Source organism: Haliotis rufescens, unplaced genomic scaffold, assembly GCF_023055435.1.
Source record: "Haliotis rufescens isolate VD_foot unplaced genomic scaffold, xgHalRufe1.0.p SCAF_5, whole genome shotgun sequence".
Classification (NCBI taxonomy): domain Eukaryota; kingdom Metazoa; phylum Mollusca; class Gastropoda; order Lepetellida; family Haliotidae; genus Haliotis; species Haliotis rufescens.
In genome coordinates, this window is record NW_025964223.1 from 59,763,288 (window position 1) to 59,781,320 (window position 18,033).

General features: G+C 44.4%; 1 protein-coding gene across 3 annotated transcripts in view; it reads right to left on the reverse strand.

The window, feature by feature from the left end:
• The window catches only part of LOC124140336 (potassium voltage-gated channel subfamily KQT member 1-like), a 158,923-nt gene that overhangs the window by 79,294 nt on the left and 61,596 nt on the right, over positions 1-18,033 (reverse strand). For 2 of the 3 annotated variants that reach the window (XM_048384046.1, XM_048384047.1), the window contains exons 3-4: positions 14,952-15,042; positions 4,050-4,067 (exon numbers count right to left, since the gene is read on the reverse strand). In XM_048384046.1, coding sequence (XP_048240003.1) covers positions 4,050-4,067; positions 14,952-15,042 — 109 coding nt within the window. The remainder of the gene's footprint in view (positions 1-4,049; positions 4,068-14,951; positions 15,043-18,033) is intronic. The other variant, XM_048384048.1, reaches the window with a different exon arrangement.

An 18,033-nucleotide genomic window follows, 5' to 3' on the forward strand; every position in this document is an offset into this window, starting at 1 on the left:
CTCAAACAATCTGAAATGCATCAACAAATAAACACACTCATACAATAACAGACAGCAATGATATAAACCAAGAAGCACAACAAGTACAAATAAACTGAATTTCCACCGTCTCTGATTAAACAACAACAGTGTACGTCATCAATTGAAGGCGGAGTCCATATGAAGGTAGCCACGTAACAGCCCTATGTACAAACAAAGACTGAAGAACCATCAGAGACAAGTGGCAACGGAGGATCCACATCATCGCGGAAAACCATATTAGGTCACTATGGTTACATGATGCCTTTCTGCAGTGCTAGTTCACGTAGAGTCTAGCGGTCAAAGAGATGTGCAAAGAAACACTGAACCATGTGGAAAGAATCTTTCACCATCAGTAAGCCATGCCCAACAATGTTTAGTAGAACATACAACATTCTTTCAAAATACACCATCCATTTTCAATCTAGACAAACCTTTACTCCATATGGAAGAGATCTCTTACGCTGTTTCTACACGCATGATGTGAAGCAATGGGACAATAACGCTAAGACTACTAGAACATGATACAGGAGCATCTACACATGTTAGCATCCTCTTACAGGGGAGGTTGTTACGGTGGCTTATACAATAGGCTGGTGATTAACACCCATATCACTCTACGGGCAGACACTGGCAGGGGTTAATGTCAGAAGATCAAATATTGGTTCAATGCACCTTCAAAGCAATTTCTCATCAATATCTACATATACTGCATTCATGCATTAACTGGTATATATTTGGAAATATACAGATTCTGAACAATTTCTTCATCTTAACATGTTCAGATCCTGTTTATTACCATGGAAAGGGTTAAGTCTTTTTAATTTCATCAAAGCCTTTAATTGGGAGATGAATATTGTATTTTGAATTCTGAGGTACGTTATCATTGATTTGATATCCTAAATATAGTTTGAAACCTTATTGGTCAAACAGTACTTTAGAATTGTAATGCAATAAATGTATTATCACAGTCCATGACTGATAAGTATTACATTGTTCCTAAAGTTGTATAACACTCATTTTGTCATTTTACATAGCATGTATTGGGTGCTTGTCATGTGTTTAAAACAGATGAATACTTCAGAACTGCATTCGCTCATATCAGGATAAGAACCTGTCAACCAAGGACTGGGGCAGAGGTGTTTCCTTACATTTATTCCTACTGGCTTTGACGTGGTTTTGATTTGATACTTATATTCCAAAGTCATAGAAGAGTCGTTTTTTAAATGTTTATATGGATGTATATGGAAGATATTTCAGTGACAGTTTGTATTGTCTAAAGTTTCCATTCATGAATCAAAATATCTTCAGGCATGTGTTAACGGTAATTTATCTGACAGATGAAAATATTACAAAAGTTGATTAGATTTCTTTTGTATTACAAATTTCAGGAATACAGATATACATGTATTCCACAGAACAGTGAGGTGTGTCTGATTTACAGACACACTCCTGGAATCAACTTTCGTTTCATTATAGCTTTTTTCTTATTTTACAGAATTGATCATGGTTATGAAAACTGGCTTTCAAAGATTCTTTTCAATTCTTTTCTTATTTTTGTTACAACCACCAACCCTATGGTTTTGTAGAGTGTGTGAGTGAGTGAGTAAATTATTACGGTTTAATGCTACTTTTAGCAATATTTAGCAATATCACAAGGGGACACCAGAAATAGGCAGGGAATCGAGCCCGTCTCCCAAGCTTTAACCACTAGGCTACCCACTGCCCCTGGTTTTCAAGAAAATAGTACATTGACCAGGTGATAAACAAAGGCTTAAGGTTGAGTGAGTGAGTGAGAATGGTTTTACGCCGCTTTTAGCAACATTCCAGCAATATCACAGCGCTTATGGTTGAATATATATTAACTGATTCACCATGTTTCTTCTATAATACATCTCAAACATTATAAAAATAAATTAATGTGCATAGTTTCCACAGTGCTTGAAACTATAAATCCTTAAACTTCACTCCAAACAACCCACTGCATTTAATAGAGTAGATAATGAGACAATAATAGTGAAGTCATGTCCATTTAGATTTGACCACTATCATATCACCTGCTGATTAAGCTGAGCTATCATCCTTGATGCAGGTAGTGAGTTGAATTTAACGTCACATTGAATAGTTACATCACGGCATGTCAGCTTAATGTGGGAGGAAAGCCCTAAGTGATGTAGGTCTCAGACGTTTACCATTTTGGTGAAGCCCACAAGCACAGTTATGGTGCCGACAAACCTAAACCAGGATTTGAACCCAAGATCAATGGTTTCTGGTGTGCAAACTGCAGCACATTAGATGACTGGGCCACCCGTGCCCCCTGGTATACAGTTATATGACCACACATGCTGTATATCATCTCACTCTACAACATTCATGCCTAATATTGTTATATCATCTGTTATATAAAGCCTCATATTGCCCAGTGTATACATCCTAATACATAACCACTTACAGCAATACCAGCACAGCTAATATCAATCTCATTAAAATCAGATCTTAGTTCTCGCTATCGCCAAACAAAGATCTGAGGACATCCCATTAAGGGTCATGTCAGAACGACCTTTCATCCAACCAATCAGAGCATCGCTTACCAGATCATGAAAGTGACAGTCGGAATGTATTTTCTAATCATGCAACCACGAAATATTTAACACGGGGTATTCCGAATGACAGTTACGTGTTTTATGATTATATCCGTACAATCTAGGCCATCTATAAGCCATTCCAGAATGTTCTTCTTATCAGTTTTATTTTTTTAATCGAGGATACGTCAAAATATGTTTCGAGTCGCCAGTTTGAAACTAGTTTCGTAAAGCTCGAGAAAGCTGCCTTCTGATTGGCTTATGTCAATTTCTTGTCAGTCATTTCATTGGTCGGTCAAAATCGCGAAAGGTCGTTCTGACGTGACCCGTAATGGGATATCCTCCGATCCTTGTTTAGCAGTAGCGAGAACTAAGATCAGATTTTAATGAGATTGAGCTAATATTGCCCTGGGTCCCTTTCCACAAAGCAATCATAGCGCTACTAAGTTCATAGTCCTATGCTAAGGTATGGGAGTGCGATCATCTTAGCGGGAGATCCATGGAACAGGGGCCCAATTCTATGCAAAAAAACTCATTTATTAATACAATATCAATGTTTTCTTGTTACTTGATAACGGCAGCTCAAAGGTGTCTGAGACAGTACGAAACATTTGGGTGATTATTGTACTGGTATGGTATTAGATGCATACATTACATAGTTACTGTGGGCTACAGATTAGTCCTGTTAGTACTACACCTAAAGCTTAAGGATGCTATCTTGGTGTTATCGATTATAAATGTCTATATCTTGCCTTCGTGGATGAGATTTGAGAACTATCATGATTTTGACATTTGAAAACGAGGAGTATAGGTCTCCATGGTGCAGTCTTTCTCGGTACTTCATCATGAACAGGAGAACGACAGGTATTTAGTAGCCCAACCAAATCAATTAGCCAGAATATAATCACCTTTTAGATGTAAATTACAGACTCTTCCAACAATAATTTGCTCCTTATTTAGGCCTTCTCCTGATACATATTGGATAATAAATCACAATTCACATCTGTAACCAAATGAATTTACATTTTCAAATACAAAAATACTTCAGCTTCAAATTAATGTGGTTCATGTCAGATCTTTCCTTTGAGGATCTATTAATGCCTTATAAAGTGCTTAATAATCAAAATGTTTAACTTGATCTACTTGTCAAGTTAATGCATAATTTGTCATGCGTTTAATTGCTGCTAATACCACTTTGAACAGTGTCTCTCAATTTTATTTATTTATTTATTTATTTATTTATTTATTTATTTATTTATTTAATTAATTAATTAATTAATTAATTAATTAATTAATTAATTAATTAATTAATTAATTATTTATTTATTTATTTATTTATTTTTTTATTTTTTTTATTTTTTAAATTTATATTAATGTATTTATTTATTTATGTTAAGTACTGGGGACTAGTTATGTCTACACATGCTGCAGAACAATAGCAAGACTTACCAGATAGTACTCGGCCAGCTGAAGAGATAGCAATAGGGACAGTAGGCACTTATACACCAATATAGAATACAAACAATACACCTATATGTCACATCTTGTGTCATTGTGCAACATGTCAAATGTGGATATTACTTTAGGCTCTAGCATACATAAATGAATATATCGCTGCACATAATCATTGAGGCAACTGTGTGTATTATAATCTATTAGGTTTCCTTACTATTTCATAAATCTACATCAGTGCAGCTGCGCAGTATTATTAATATAACTTGTAGAACATTGTTATCATTGCTGATCAACAGTGCTTACATTTTGGCAACCAGCCAAATCTTACAGAACACTGAAAACTCACTTATAGAGTGTAACATTACAAGATCAGTCCAGTCTAATTTCTGATGGCTAGATGCATAGATGGCTAGATGCATGACAAAATATCATAATTTCACTGATGCTACATCTGCTATGACATTCTCAATATCAAGCATTTTGACAAGTTACAAGAACACATACATCAATCATGTGGAGTGTTAATACTTCTTATCTAACGTCTTCCTGAAAGTGACTCCCTGCCAAACTAATAAAAGACACTGTATTTAGCCAACTGTAGGGATATAACTGAAATATGCCATACAGACATTGATGCGGGGTATATAACCAGTTACTGTATGGCAGGAACTCAATAATGGGCGTGTCATGCAAACAGAACTCAGATAACTGGACCAACTCTTCGTAACAGCCTTAGAAATAATGATACAGAAAATAAACCAAGGATACATCAAAACAAAAAACTCATAACATGTTATTTATGACTGTCAAAATAACTTTGCCAGTTTAGTATTGATGCTCATTTGCCTTGAGCAGAAATTAATACCCTAATAAAAATAACTGCACTTCTCTAGATATCAATACCTCTATAAAAGTAAATAATGCACATTAAATGTGGAGATTTACATCCAATTAATAATCCCTTTATGCCAACAGAAGCCAACACTTGATGACAGAATTTGGCTTGTTTACATGTTGCTAATAGAAACATTGACTTTCAGGAGTCTAAGAGCAGATGATTTGCTACTTGGTTTCCTCATCGGATAAAAGATTCATGTTTAGCTCTGTCTCAGTTTAAGAGGAATGGTAATAAACTGTTCAAAATTCAATACACACAAAAAATCCATAATTCCAAACTTTCAGCTGAGGAGCCTCTGTGACTTCCAACACAGTTGAAGGGCCTCTGTGATAACCAACACACAGCTGAAGGGCCTCTGTGACTTCCAACACAGTTGAAGGGCCTCTGTGATAACCAACACACAGCTGAAGGGCCTCTGTGACTTCCAACACAGTTGAAGGGCCTCTGTGATAACCAACACACAGCTGAAGGGCCTCTGTGACTTCCAACACAGTTGAAGGGCCTCTGTGATAACCAACACACAGCTGAAGGGCCTCTGTGACATCCAACACAGTTGAAGGGCGTCTGTGATAACCAACACACACCTGAAGGGCCTCTGTGACACCTAACACCGCTGAAGGGCCTCTGTGATAACCAACACACAGCTGAAGGGCCTCTGTGACATCCAACACAGTTGAAGGGCCTCTGTGATAACCAACACACAGCTGAAGGGCCTCTGTGACACCTAACACCGCTGAAGGGCCTCTGTGATAACCAACACACAGCTGAAGGGCCTCTGTGACACCTAACACCGCTGAAGGGCCTCTGAATCCCAACACAGCTGAAGGGCCTCTGTGACTCCCAACACACAGCTGAAGGGCCTCTGACTCCCAACACAGCTGAAGGGCCTCTGTGACACCAACACACAGCTGAAGGGCCTCTGTGACACCAACACACAGCTGAAGGGCCTCTGTGACTCCAAACACACAGCTTAAGGGCCTCTGTGACTCCCAACACACAGCTGAAGGGCCTCTGTGACACCCAACACACAGCCAAAGGGCCTCTGTGACTTCCAACAAACAGCTGAAGGGCCTCTGTGACTCAACACAGCTGTAGGGCCTCTGTGACTCCTAACACACAGCTGAAGGGCCTCTGTGACACCAACACACAGCTGAAGGGCCTCTGTGACTCCCAACAAACAGCTGAAGGGCCTCTGTGACACCAACACACAGCTGAAGAGCCTCTGTGACTCCCAACACACAGCTGAAGGGCCTCTGTGACTTCCAACACATAGCTAAAAGGGCCTCTGTGACTCCCCACGCACAGCTGAAGGGCCTCTGTGACTTCCAACACAGTTGAAGGGCCTCTGTGATAACCAACATACAGCTAAAGGGCCTCTGTGACACCTAACACAGCTTAAGGGCCTCTGTGACACCAACACACAGCCGAAGGGCCTCTGTGGCACCAACAGACAGTTAAAGGGCCTCTGTGATACCAACACACAGCTGAAGGGCCTCTGTCACACCTAACACAACTGAAGGACCTCTGTGACACCAACACACAGCTGAAGGGCCTCTCTGACACCAACACACAGCTGAAGGGCCTCTGTGAATACCAACACACAGCTAAAGGGCCTCTGTGACTCCCAACACACAGCTTAAGGGCCTCTGTGAATACCAACATTCAGCTGAAAGGCCTCTGTGATACCAATCACACAGCTGAAGGGCCTGTGTGATAACAATCACAGCTGAAGGGCCTCTGTGAATACCAACATACAGCTAAAGGGCCTGTGTCACACCAACACATAGCTGGAGGGTCTCTGTGACACCAACACACAGCTAAAGGGCCTATGAGAATACCAACGCACAGCCGAAGGGCCTCTGTGACACAACACAGCTGAAGGGCCTCTGTGACACCAAACACAGCTGAAGGGCCTCTGTGACACCAACACACAGCTGGAGGGCCTCTGTGACACCAACACACAGCTGGAGGGCCTCTGTGACACCAACACACAGCTGGAGGGCCTCTGTGACTCCCAACACACAGCTGAACGACCTCTGTGACACCAAACACAGCTGAAGGGCCTCTGTCACACTTAACACAGCTGAAGGGCCTCTGTGACTCCCAACACACAGCTGAAGGGCCTCTGTGACACCAAACACAGCTGAAGGGCCTCTGTGAATACCAACACACAGCTGAAGGACCTCTGTGAATACCAACACACAGCTGAACGACCTCTGTGACACCAAACACAGCTGAAGGGCCTCTGTCACACTTAACACAGCTGAAGGGCCTCTGTGACTCCCAACACACAGCTGAAGGGCCTCTGTGACACCAACACACAGCTGAACGACCTCTGTGATACCCATCACACAGCTGAACGGCCTCTGTGAATACCAACACACAGCTGAAGGACCTCTTTGAATACCAACACCCAGCTGAACGGCCTCTGTGATACCCATCACACAGCTGAAGGGCCTCTGTGAATACCAACACCCAGCTGAATGGCCTCTGTGATACCCATCACACAGCTGAAGGGCCTCTGTGAATACCAACACACAGCTGAAGGACCTCTGTGAATACCAACACCTAGCTGAAGGGCCTCTGTGACTCCCCACGCACAGCTGAAGGGCCTCTGTGACTTCCAACACAGTTGAAGGGCCTCTGTGATAACCAACATACAGCTAAAGGGCCTCTGTGACACCTGACACAGGTTTAGGGCCTCTGTGACACCAACACACAGCCGAAGGGCCTCTGTGGCACCAACAGACAGTTAAAGGGTCTCTGTGATACCAACACACAGCTGAAGGGCCTCTGTGACACCAACACACAGCTGAAGGGCCTCTGTGACACCAACACACAGCTGGAGGGCCTCTGTGACACCAACACACAGCTGGAGGGCCTCTGTGACACCAACACACAGCTGGAGGGCCTCTGTGACTCCCAACACACAGCTGAACGACCTCTGTGACACCAAACACAGCTGAAGGGCCTCTGTCACACTTAACACAGCTGAAGGGCCTCTGTGACTCCCAACACACAGCTGAAGGGCCTCTGTGACACCAAACACAGCTGAAGGGCCTCTGTGAATACCCATCACACAGCTGAAGGGCCTCTGTGAATACCAACACACAGCTGAAGGACCTCTGTGAATACCAACACACAGCTGAACGACCTCTGTGACACCAAACACAGCTGAAGGGCCTCTGTCACACTTAACACAGCTGAAGGGCCTCTGTGACTCCCAACACACAGCTGAAGGGCCTCTGTGACACCAGCACACAGCTGAACGACCTCTGTGATACCCATCACACAGCTGAAGGGCCTCTGTGAATACCAACACACAGCTGAAGGACCTCTGTGAATACCAACACACAGCTGAAGGACCTCTGTGAATACCAACACCTAGCTGAAGGGCCTCTGTGAATACCAACAACCAGCTGAAGGGCCTCTGTGATACCCATCACACAGCTGAAGGGCCTCTGTGAATACCAACACACAGCTGAAGGGCCTCTGTGAATACCAACACACAGCTGAACGACCTCTGTGACACCAAACACAGCTGAAGGGCCTCTGTCACACTTAACACAGCTGAAGGGCCTCTGTGACTCCCAACACACAGCTGAAGGGCCTCTGTGATACCAACACACAGCTGAAGGGCCTCTGTTACTCCCAACACCCAGCTGAAGGGCCTCTGTGAATACCAACACACAGCTGAAGGGCCTCTGTGACACCAACACACAGCTGAACGACCTCTGTGATACCCATCACACAGCTGAAGGGCCTCTGTGAATACCAACACACAGCTGAAGGGCCTCTGTGAATAACAACACCCAGCTGAACGGCCTCTGTGATACCCATCATACAGCTGAAGGGCCTCTGTGAATACCAACACCCAGCTGAATGGCCTCTGTGATACCCATCACACAGCTGAAGGGCCTCTGTGAATACCAACACCCAGCTGAAGGGCCTCTGTGAATACCAACACCCAGCTGAAGGACCTCTGTGAATACCAACACCCAGCTGAAGGGCCTCTGTGATACCCATCACACAGCTGAAGGGCCTCTGTGAATACCAACACACAGCTGAAGGACCTCTGTCAATACCAACATACAGCTGAACGACCTCTGTGACACCAAACACAGCTGAAGGGCCTCTGTCACACTTAACACAGGTGAAGGGCCTCTGTGACTCCCAACACACAGCTAAAGGGCCTTTATGAATACCAACACACAGCTGAAGGACCTCTGTGAATACCAACACACAGCTGAAGGGCCTCTGTGAATACCAACACCCAGATGAACGTCCTCTGTGATACCCATCACACAGCTGAACGACCTCTGTGAATACCAACACACAGCTGAATGGCCTCTGTGATACCCATCACACAGCTGAACGACCTCTGTGAATACCAACACACAGCTGAAGGACCTCTGTGAATACCAACACCCAGCTGAAGGGCCTCTGTGAATACCAACACCCAGCTGAAGGGCCTCTGTGATACCCATCACACAGCTGAAGGGCCTCTGTGAATACCAACACACAGTTGAACGACCTCTGTGAATACCAACACACAGCTGAACGACCTCTGTGACACCAAACACAGCTGAAGGACCTCTGTCACACTTAACACAGCTGAAGGGCCTCTGTGACTCCCAACACACAGCTGAAGGGCCTCTGTGACACCAACACACAGCTGAACGACCTCTGTAAAAATACCCATCACACAGCTGAAGGGCCTCTGTGAATACCAACACACAGCTGAAGGACCTCTGTGAATACCAACACACAGCTGAAGGGCCTCTGTGAATACCCATCACACAGCTGAAGGGCCTCTGTGAATACCAACACCCAGCTGAAGGGCCTCTGTGATACCCATCACACAGCTGAAGGGCCTCTGTGAATACCAACACACAGCTGAAGGACCTCTGTAAATACTAACACCCAGCTGAACGTCCTCTGTGATACCAATCACACAGCTGAAGGGCCTCTGTGAATACCAACACTAAGCTGAAGGACCTCTGTGAATACCAACATACAGCTAAAGGGCCTGTGTCACACCAACACATAGCTGGAGGGCCTCTGTGACACCAACACACAGCTGAACGGCCTATGAGAATACCAACGCACAGCCGAAGGGCCTCTGTGACACAACACAGCTGAAGGGCCTCTGTGACACCAACACACAGCTGAAGGGCCTCTGTGAATACCCATCACACAGCTGAAGGGCCTCTGTGAATACCAACACACAGCTGAATGGCCTCTGTGATACCCATCACACAGCTGAAGGGCCTCTGTGAATACCAACACACAGCTGAAGGACCTCTGTGAATACCAACACCCAGCTGAAGGGCCTCTGTGAATACCAACACCCAGCTGAAGGGCCTCTGTGATACCCATCACACAGCTGAAGGGCCTCTGTGAATACCAACACTAAGCTGAAGGACCTCTGTGAATACCAACATACAGCTAAAGGGCCTGTGTCACACCAACACATAGCTGGAGGGCCTCTGTGACACCAACACACAGCTAAAGGGCCTATGAGAATACCAATGCACAGCCGAAGGGCCTCTGTGACACAACACAGCTGAAGGGCCTCTGTGACACCAAACACAGCTGAAGGGCCTCTGTGATACCCATCACACAGCTGAAGGGCCTCTGTGACACCAACACACAGCTGAACGGCCTCTGTGATACCAACACACATCTGAAGGGGGGCTATACATGGCCGATGTTTCAATGTGACTTAGTTTTGATGCTTATGAGTACTTACAAGACTGTTTAATGAAATGCTACCCACTGTCTCTGATTAGTTCCTACATCTATCACCTGGCTCCATGGCAGTCTGGTAAACACTACACATCCTATCCCATCCACCTTCAACCCCCTCAGCTCTGTTTATAAATATTTGTATTGTTCATCAATTGTACATGTTTACAAATAAGGTCCTGTGATTAACAAGATTTTGATGCAGACAAGTTATGAGGATTAGAGTATTGGTACATAAGAACATTGAAAATGACCCCTGCACCAAGAGGATGGTGTTGAACATCAATGTGAGATCTTCACAACAACTTTATACAACCCTATCTGTACAGAACATTAGAATGGATTATGAACCAGCACATTAAGCACTTAACACTTAACACTTCATCATCTACTCTCAACCACCGAGAAACAACCACCAAGAATACGGGAAGCACCATCTAAGTTGCTACAAGAGAGATGGAAAATCTATTCCATCAGAGACACTGAAACACTCTCACTGTACCAGAGGCCATGGGTGGGAAGGGTTACTTTCAGCAATAAACATATCCCCTAAGTGCTCCGTTACAGCCCCGTTACAGGCCTGTTACAGCCCAATTACAGCCCTGTTACAGCTCCATTACAGCTTCATACAGAGCCACTACAGCACCACTACTGAAACCACTGACAAAGGAAACTGAGCTTAACCACTGAAGCTCCACACCATTAGAGGTCAGGAGCAGTTCCACACAATATCCTAGGCCTGTGAAATGCAGAACCTAACTAAATAACCACAAGATGTGAGGAGTTTGCCAAATAGAGTTTGATGATGTGTTGAACTGGTTAGAAGGGGTGAACCTGGTTAGATCGGTGCAGCTGGTTAGATTGGTGGAGATGGTTAGTGGGGTGGTGCTGGTTAGAGGGGTGGAACAGCTTAGATGGTCAGAGCTGGTTCGATGTGTGGAGCGGGTTAGATGGGTGGAGCTGGTTAAAGGGGTGGAGCTGGTTAGTGGGGTTGAGCTGGTTAGACGGGTAGACCTGGATAGAGGGGTGAGCTAGTTAGAGGGGTGGATCTAGTTAGACGGCCGAAGCTGATTAGTGGGGTGGAGCTGGTTAGACGGGTAGACCTGGATAGAGGGGTGAGCTAGTTAGAGGTGTGGAGCTGGTTTGATGGGTGGAGCTAGTTAGATGTGTGGAGCTGGTTATAGGGGTGGAGCTGGTTAGAGGGATAGAGCTGGTTAGAGGGGTGAACTAGTTAGAAGGGTGGAGCTTGATAGATGGGTAGAGCTCGTCAGAGAGGTGGTGCTAGTTTCAGGGGTGGAGCTAGTTAGACGGCCGAAGCTGATTAGTGGGGTGGAGCTGGTTAGACGGGTAGACCTGGATAGAGGGGTGAGCTAGTTAGAGGGGTGGAGCTTGATAGATGGGTAGAGTTTGTCAGAGAGGTGGTGCTAGTTTAAGGGGTGGAGCTAGTTAGAGGGGTGGAGCTGGTTAAAGGGGTTGACATAGATAAAGGGATGGAGCTGGTTAGATCGGTGCAGCTGGTTAGATTGGTGGAGATGGTTAGTGGGGTGGTGCTGGTTAGAGGGGTGGAACAGCTTAGATGGTCAGAGCTGGTTCGATGTGTGGAGCGGGTTAGATGGGTGGAACTTGTTAAAGGGGTTGAGTTAATTAGATATGTGGAGCGGGTTAGATGTGTGGAACTAGTTAGAGGTGTTGAGCTGGTTAGATAGGTGCAGCTGATGTTAGATAGTCGGAGCTGGTTAGATAGGTGGGGTGGGTTAGATAGTGGAACTAGTTAGAGGGGTGGTGCTGGTTAGAGAAGTGCATTTGGTTAGTGGGGTGGAACTAGTTAGAGGGGTGGAGCTAGTTAGAGGGATGGGACTGGTAAGAGGGGTGGAGCTAGTTAGAGGGGTGGAGCTGGTTAGAGGGGTGGAGCTAGTTAGAGGGATGGGACTGGTAAGAGGGGTGGAGCTAGTTAGAGGGGTGGAGCTGGTTAGAGGGATGGATCTGGTTAGATGGATGGGACTGGTAAGAGGGGTGGGGCTAGTTAGAGGGGTGGAGGTGGTTAGATGGGTGGAGCTGGTTAGAGGGATGGGATTGGTAAGAGGGGTGGAGCTAGTTCGACGGGTGGAGCTAGTTAGAGGGGTGGAGCTGGTAAGAGGGGTGGATCTAGTTAGAGGGGTTGAGTTAGTTAGACGGGTGGATCTAGTTAGAGGGTTGCAGCTCGATAGATGGGTTGAGCTCATTAGAGAGGTGGAGCTGATTAGAGGGGTGGAGCTAGTTAGTGGGGTGGAGCTGGTCAGAGGGGTGGAGCTAGTTAGAGGGGTGGAGCTTGTGAGAGGGATGATCTAGTTAGAGGGATGGAGCTGGTTAGAAGGATGACCTAATTAGACATGCGGAGCCCAATAGATCGGGGTGAACATAGATAGAGGGATGGAGCTGGTTAGATGGGTAGAGCTAGTTAGATGGGTGGAGCTTGTTTGATGGGTGGAGCTAGTTAGATGGGTGGTACTAGTTAGAGAGGTTGAGCTAGTTAGAGGGGTTGAGCTAGTTAGATGGGTGGAGCTGGTTAGTGGGGTGGAGCTGGTTAGAGGGGTGGTGCTAGTTAGAGGGGTGGAGCTGATTTGATGGGTGGAGCTAGTTAGAGGGGTGGAGCTTGTGAGAGGGATGATCTAGTTAGAGGGATGGAGCTGGTTAGAGGAGCTGAGCTAGTTAGAAGGATGACCTAATTAGACATGCGGAGCTCGATAGATGGGGGAGAACATAGATAGAGGGATGGAGCTGGTTAGATGGGTAGAGCTAGTTAGATGGGTGGAGCTGGTTAGTGGGGTGGAGCTGGTTAGTGGGTTGGAGCTTGATAGATGGTGGAGCTCATTAGTAGAAAGGTGAAGCTGGTTAGGGGGGTGGAACCTGTTAGTGTGGTGGAGCTGGTTAGAGGGGTGGAGCTAGTTACAGGGGTGGAGCTAGTAAGAGGGGTGGATCTAGTTAGACGGGTGGAGCTTGTTAGATGGGGTGAACATATAGGGATGGAGCTGGTTAGATGGGTAGAGCTAGTTAGATGGGTGGAGCTGATTTGATGGGTGGAGCTAGTTAGAGGGTTTGAGCTAGTTAGATGGGTGGAGCTAGTTAGACAGGTGGAGCTGGTTAGTGGGGTGGAGACTGGTTAGAGGGTCGAGCTAGTTAGAGGGGTGAAGCTGGTTAGATGGGCAGAGCTAGTTAGATAGTTGGATTGGTTTGATGGGTGGAGCTAGTTAGATATGTGGAGCTGGTTAGTGGGGTGGAGCTGGTTAGAGGGGTTGAGCTAGTTAGATGGGTGGATCTAGTTAGACGGCCAAAGCTGGTGAGAGGGGTGGAGCTGGTTAGAGGGGTAGAGCTGGTTAGAGGGGTGAGCTAGTTAGGGGGTTGGAGCTTGATAGATGGGTAGAGCTCGTCAGGGAGATGGTGCTAGTTTCAGGGGTGGAGCTAGTTAGAGAGGTGGAGCTGGTTAGAGGGGTTGAGCTAGTTAGATGGGTGGAGCTAGTTAGATGGGCAGAGCTAGTTAGAGGGATGGAGCTGATTAGTGGGGTAGAGCTGTTGAGAGGGGTGAACTAGTTAGAGGGATGGAGCTGGTTAGATGGGCAGACCTAGTTAGATAGGTGGAGCTGGTTTGATGGGTGGAGCTAGTTAGATGTGTGGAGCTGATTAGTGGGGTGGAGCTGGTTAGACGGTTAGAGCTGGTGAGAGGGGTGAGCTAGTTAGGGGGTGGAGCTTGATAGATGGGTAGAGCTCGTCAGAGAGGTGGTGCTAGTTTCAGGGGTGGAGCTAGTTAGATGGGTGGAGCTGGTTAGAGGGTTGAGTTGGTTAGAGCGTGGTGTGTGTACATTAGGATGTTATTGTAGGAATATCTGATGGTTCTTAATAGATTAAATAGTGAGGTGGAAGTACTGAGTAGAACGGTTAATTTGGGTGGCTGGTGCTATTCTTGTGTGCATTAAAGGACAGGACAGAGCGGTGTTCCAATGTGGCTGGGATAATGCCATGGTTGACACAAGCAGGTTAAACAAATGCATTTCACTTCTTGTGTGATTCTAAACCAACAATGGTGCTGATATTGTTAAACCACAGTCAATCCACAACAACTATATCTCTATATCTACTTGTCTAATGATAAAAACAACAGTAATAGTAATTTGTTTTAAAGCAGAACTAGTAGTGTTAGAAACAGGTGTGGGAACACAACTGGAACAGAAGATCGTCGTCACTCACACAGGACCACACCAAGAAAGCATACTCACCATCCAAAACAAGGTCTCATTTGCAAATGTTGAGTATTGGTCTATGGTAGATAAGACACTGAAGATGAGGCAGATGAGCACCATCATGAAGCTGCAACAGAAGACACAACATTTAGTACTGGGACTCACACGCTGGAGAGTTGGTTTACATATGCCTTACCTCACTGGTATAAGATCCAACATATAGGTCCACATAGGGCGATATTACACCAACATAGGGTCCAAATAGGCTGGTATTAGACCAACATATGGGTCCATATAGGTTGGTGTTAGACCAACATATAGGTCCACAGAGGGTGATATCACACCAACATGTGGGTCCAAATAGGCTGGTATTTGACCAACATGCAGGTCCATATAGGTTGGTGTTAGACCAACATATAGGTCCACATAGGGTGATATTACACAAACATAGGGTCCAATAGGCTGGTATTAGACCAATATACAGGTCCATATACGCTGGTATTAGATTTTGTTTTGTTTGTTGTTTAACGTCGCACTCAGCAATATTCCAGCTATATTAGATCAACTTACAGGTCCATATAGGCTGGTATTAGACCAACATATGGGTAAAAAAAGGCTGGTATTAGACCAACATATGGGTAAAAAAAGGTTGGCATTAGACCAACATATGGGTCCAAAAAGGCTCAGACGAGGTGTTAGACCCAACTTACACCACAACTACTGCAATAGAATTGTGATAGTTTTAAGTACTGCAATTATATCCCAACTGCAATGATAGACAGATGACAAAGCCTAACACATCACCAAAGTCCTATACTCTACATCTTGCTTTGTACATTGTTTGCCAGGCACCTCTACCTATTGTCTGATGTACATTCATGAACGTTTACCGAATCAATGACCATGTGTCACTTCAAGAAAGGTGTATTATGGAACAACGAAAGGAAGTGATTATCGCTATTTTTTTCACATTTTATTACATCTATCGATACTATTAATGTAAACTATATATCCACAAGTCATTGATGTGTAACAATTGGGACATGGATATTGCATTGATGGTCAGTTACTTGTTACACTTCTACCATAGTAATAGGCCTGAGCTATTGGTCCATGTACAAGTGTGCGGCAAACACAGGAGTTCATACAGGTTGTACTAAGCCTGGCATACAACTACACATCATAGTTAAGTATTTGGGCACATTGCTCAGATCAATATGACCAGATAACCTGACCAAAACACAAAATGCATGGATGATAAAGACGTGGGGAACACCAATGGTCCTCCGTTTGTTGACCCCTGTTCAGACATATTGTTAGAGTGGTTCAAATACTGAGTCGACTGCCTCCGTGGTCTAGTGGTAGAGTGTTTGCCCAGAGAGCAACCGTGTCATACCAAAAGATGTAAAAAGATGGTACTTGTTGTTACCTTGTCTGGCGCTTGGCTTTAAGGGCATAAAACAAGGACTGGTCGACTCGGAGTCAGTATACTGTGTCTGAGTGGGGTATTCATGTTAAACTGCAGCATGGTATCTTAGTGGGCTAACACCATAAAATCAGCATTTGTCCGGACTAGTTGTTATGTAAGTGCACTAATCTTAAATGTGACATTAAACCCCATTTCACCTCACCTCAAATACAGACTAAAAATGAAGGGAATGTACTGCACAGCTATTCATGGACCAGCTGTGAATGTACTGCAGCATGAGATGCAATTTGATTCCCTGAACTCTGGTGTCACTTTACATTATCTCAAAGAACACAAGGGATCAGCTTGAGGCAGATATCTTGCGACAAATCTAACTGGTCCACCTTGGAGAAAATGAAATGAAGCTTTCAAGGTTTACTTGTGGACTACTTGGACGTCCTGACATTATCCAGACAAAAACATAGGAGCAGGACATCACAGTTCAAGGAGGATGCAGCTCAAATGTCAAGCTCTCTCGATGTCTCAGAATGTTACATTACAGTCCTTTAGGCATTGATTGTCAGGTTTCTGCCCTAACTACATACTGCCACGCATGTTTAAAAAATCTGTTCGTTTTTTTTGCAACAAAAGTTCTCAATCAGTGTTTGGAACTGCCCACCAGTTTGTTTTGGAAAAAAAAAGATTCAAATAAATGCATTCTTGACATCATTTCAGTCATAGAATGCAGTTGATCTGATATTGTTTGCTGACTGCAAAATTGTAGGACTCCAAAACGTTGCAATAGAAGCCATATTAAAGACAGCCATAACACTTGGCAGATAATCTGAACTCCTCCAAGCTGCTCAGTTTTATTCTCTAGAGAGATGATTATTCTCCTTGTAGTAATGATCATGTCCAAATGTTGGAATTGCTGTGTGTGGCCACTTCCAGAGTCTGTGTAGAATGGAGCTCTCCACTCCTTCAGTGTATGGTAGTGTGGAGCCTGATCATTAATGGAGCTCTCCAGTGTATAGTAGTGTGAATATTAATTAAAATATGGAAGATGGTAAGTACATAAGAAGCAAATACACAAATAAATATACATAATTTCTGTAAATATTTCCTTTGACCCTTAGCCTCAAATGTTGTACGAATGTACAAAGGTGTTCTCCATGTGTATGGATGTTCTTGCTGAACATAAGGAGTTCACTTGACATGCACGTATGACTGTAAAGTGATATGGCTTCCATTGTCTATTGCTAATCACCAATTAGCGCCAACTATCTGTTGGCTTCCCTTGTTAAGTTTCCACCTTTTGCTATCTTATTACTTTTGTTAATTGTTCTTATATGTACTCTGCCTCATATCGTTCATTTACCTGATGAAGGAGTAAGCATACACTCTGAAAGGTTGTGTTCCTCATAATAAAGAAGTTGACATCCATATATTCTCTTCCTTATGCACATACATGTTATTTAAATCTCAATGCTAGGTTACTTTTTCAATATTTAACAGAATCTCTGTAATGAATAAACAATAGCAATATGTGAGGCCAAGTTACAAGAAACTGGAAGATGAAAAAGCAAATCTTCCCTGAACTGACCATAAAAGTATCATAGTTTGTCCCTTAAACGTCAGTCATTAGGAATTTAACAGTTTTTTGTTTTTTTTATTGTACCGGGTAATTCTTTTATATTAATTGTAAAACCA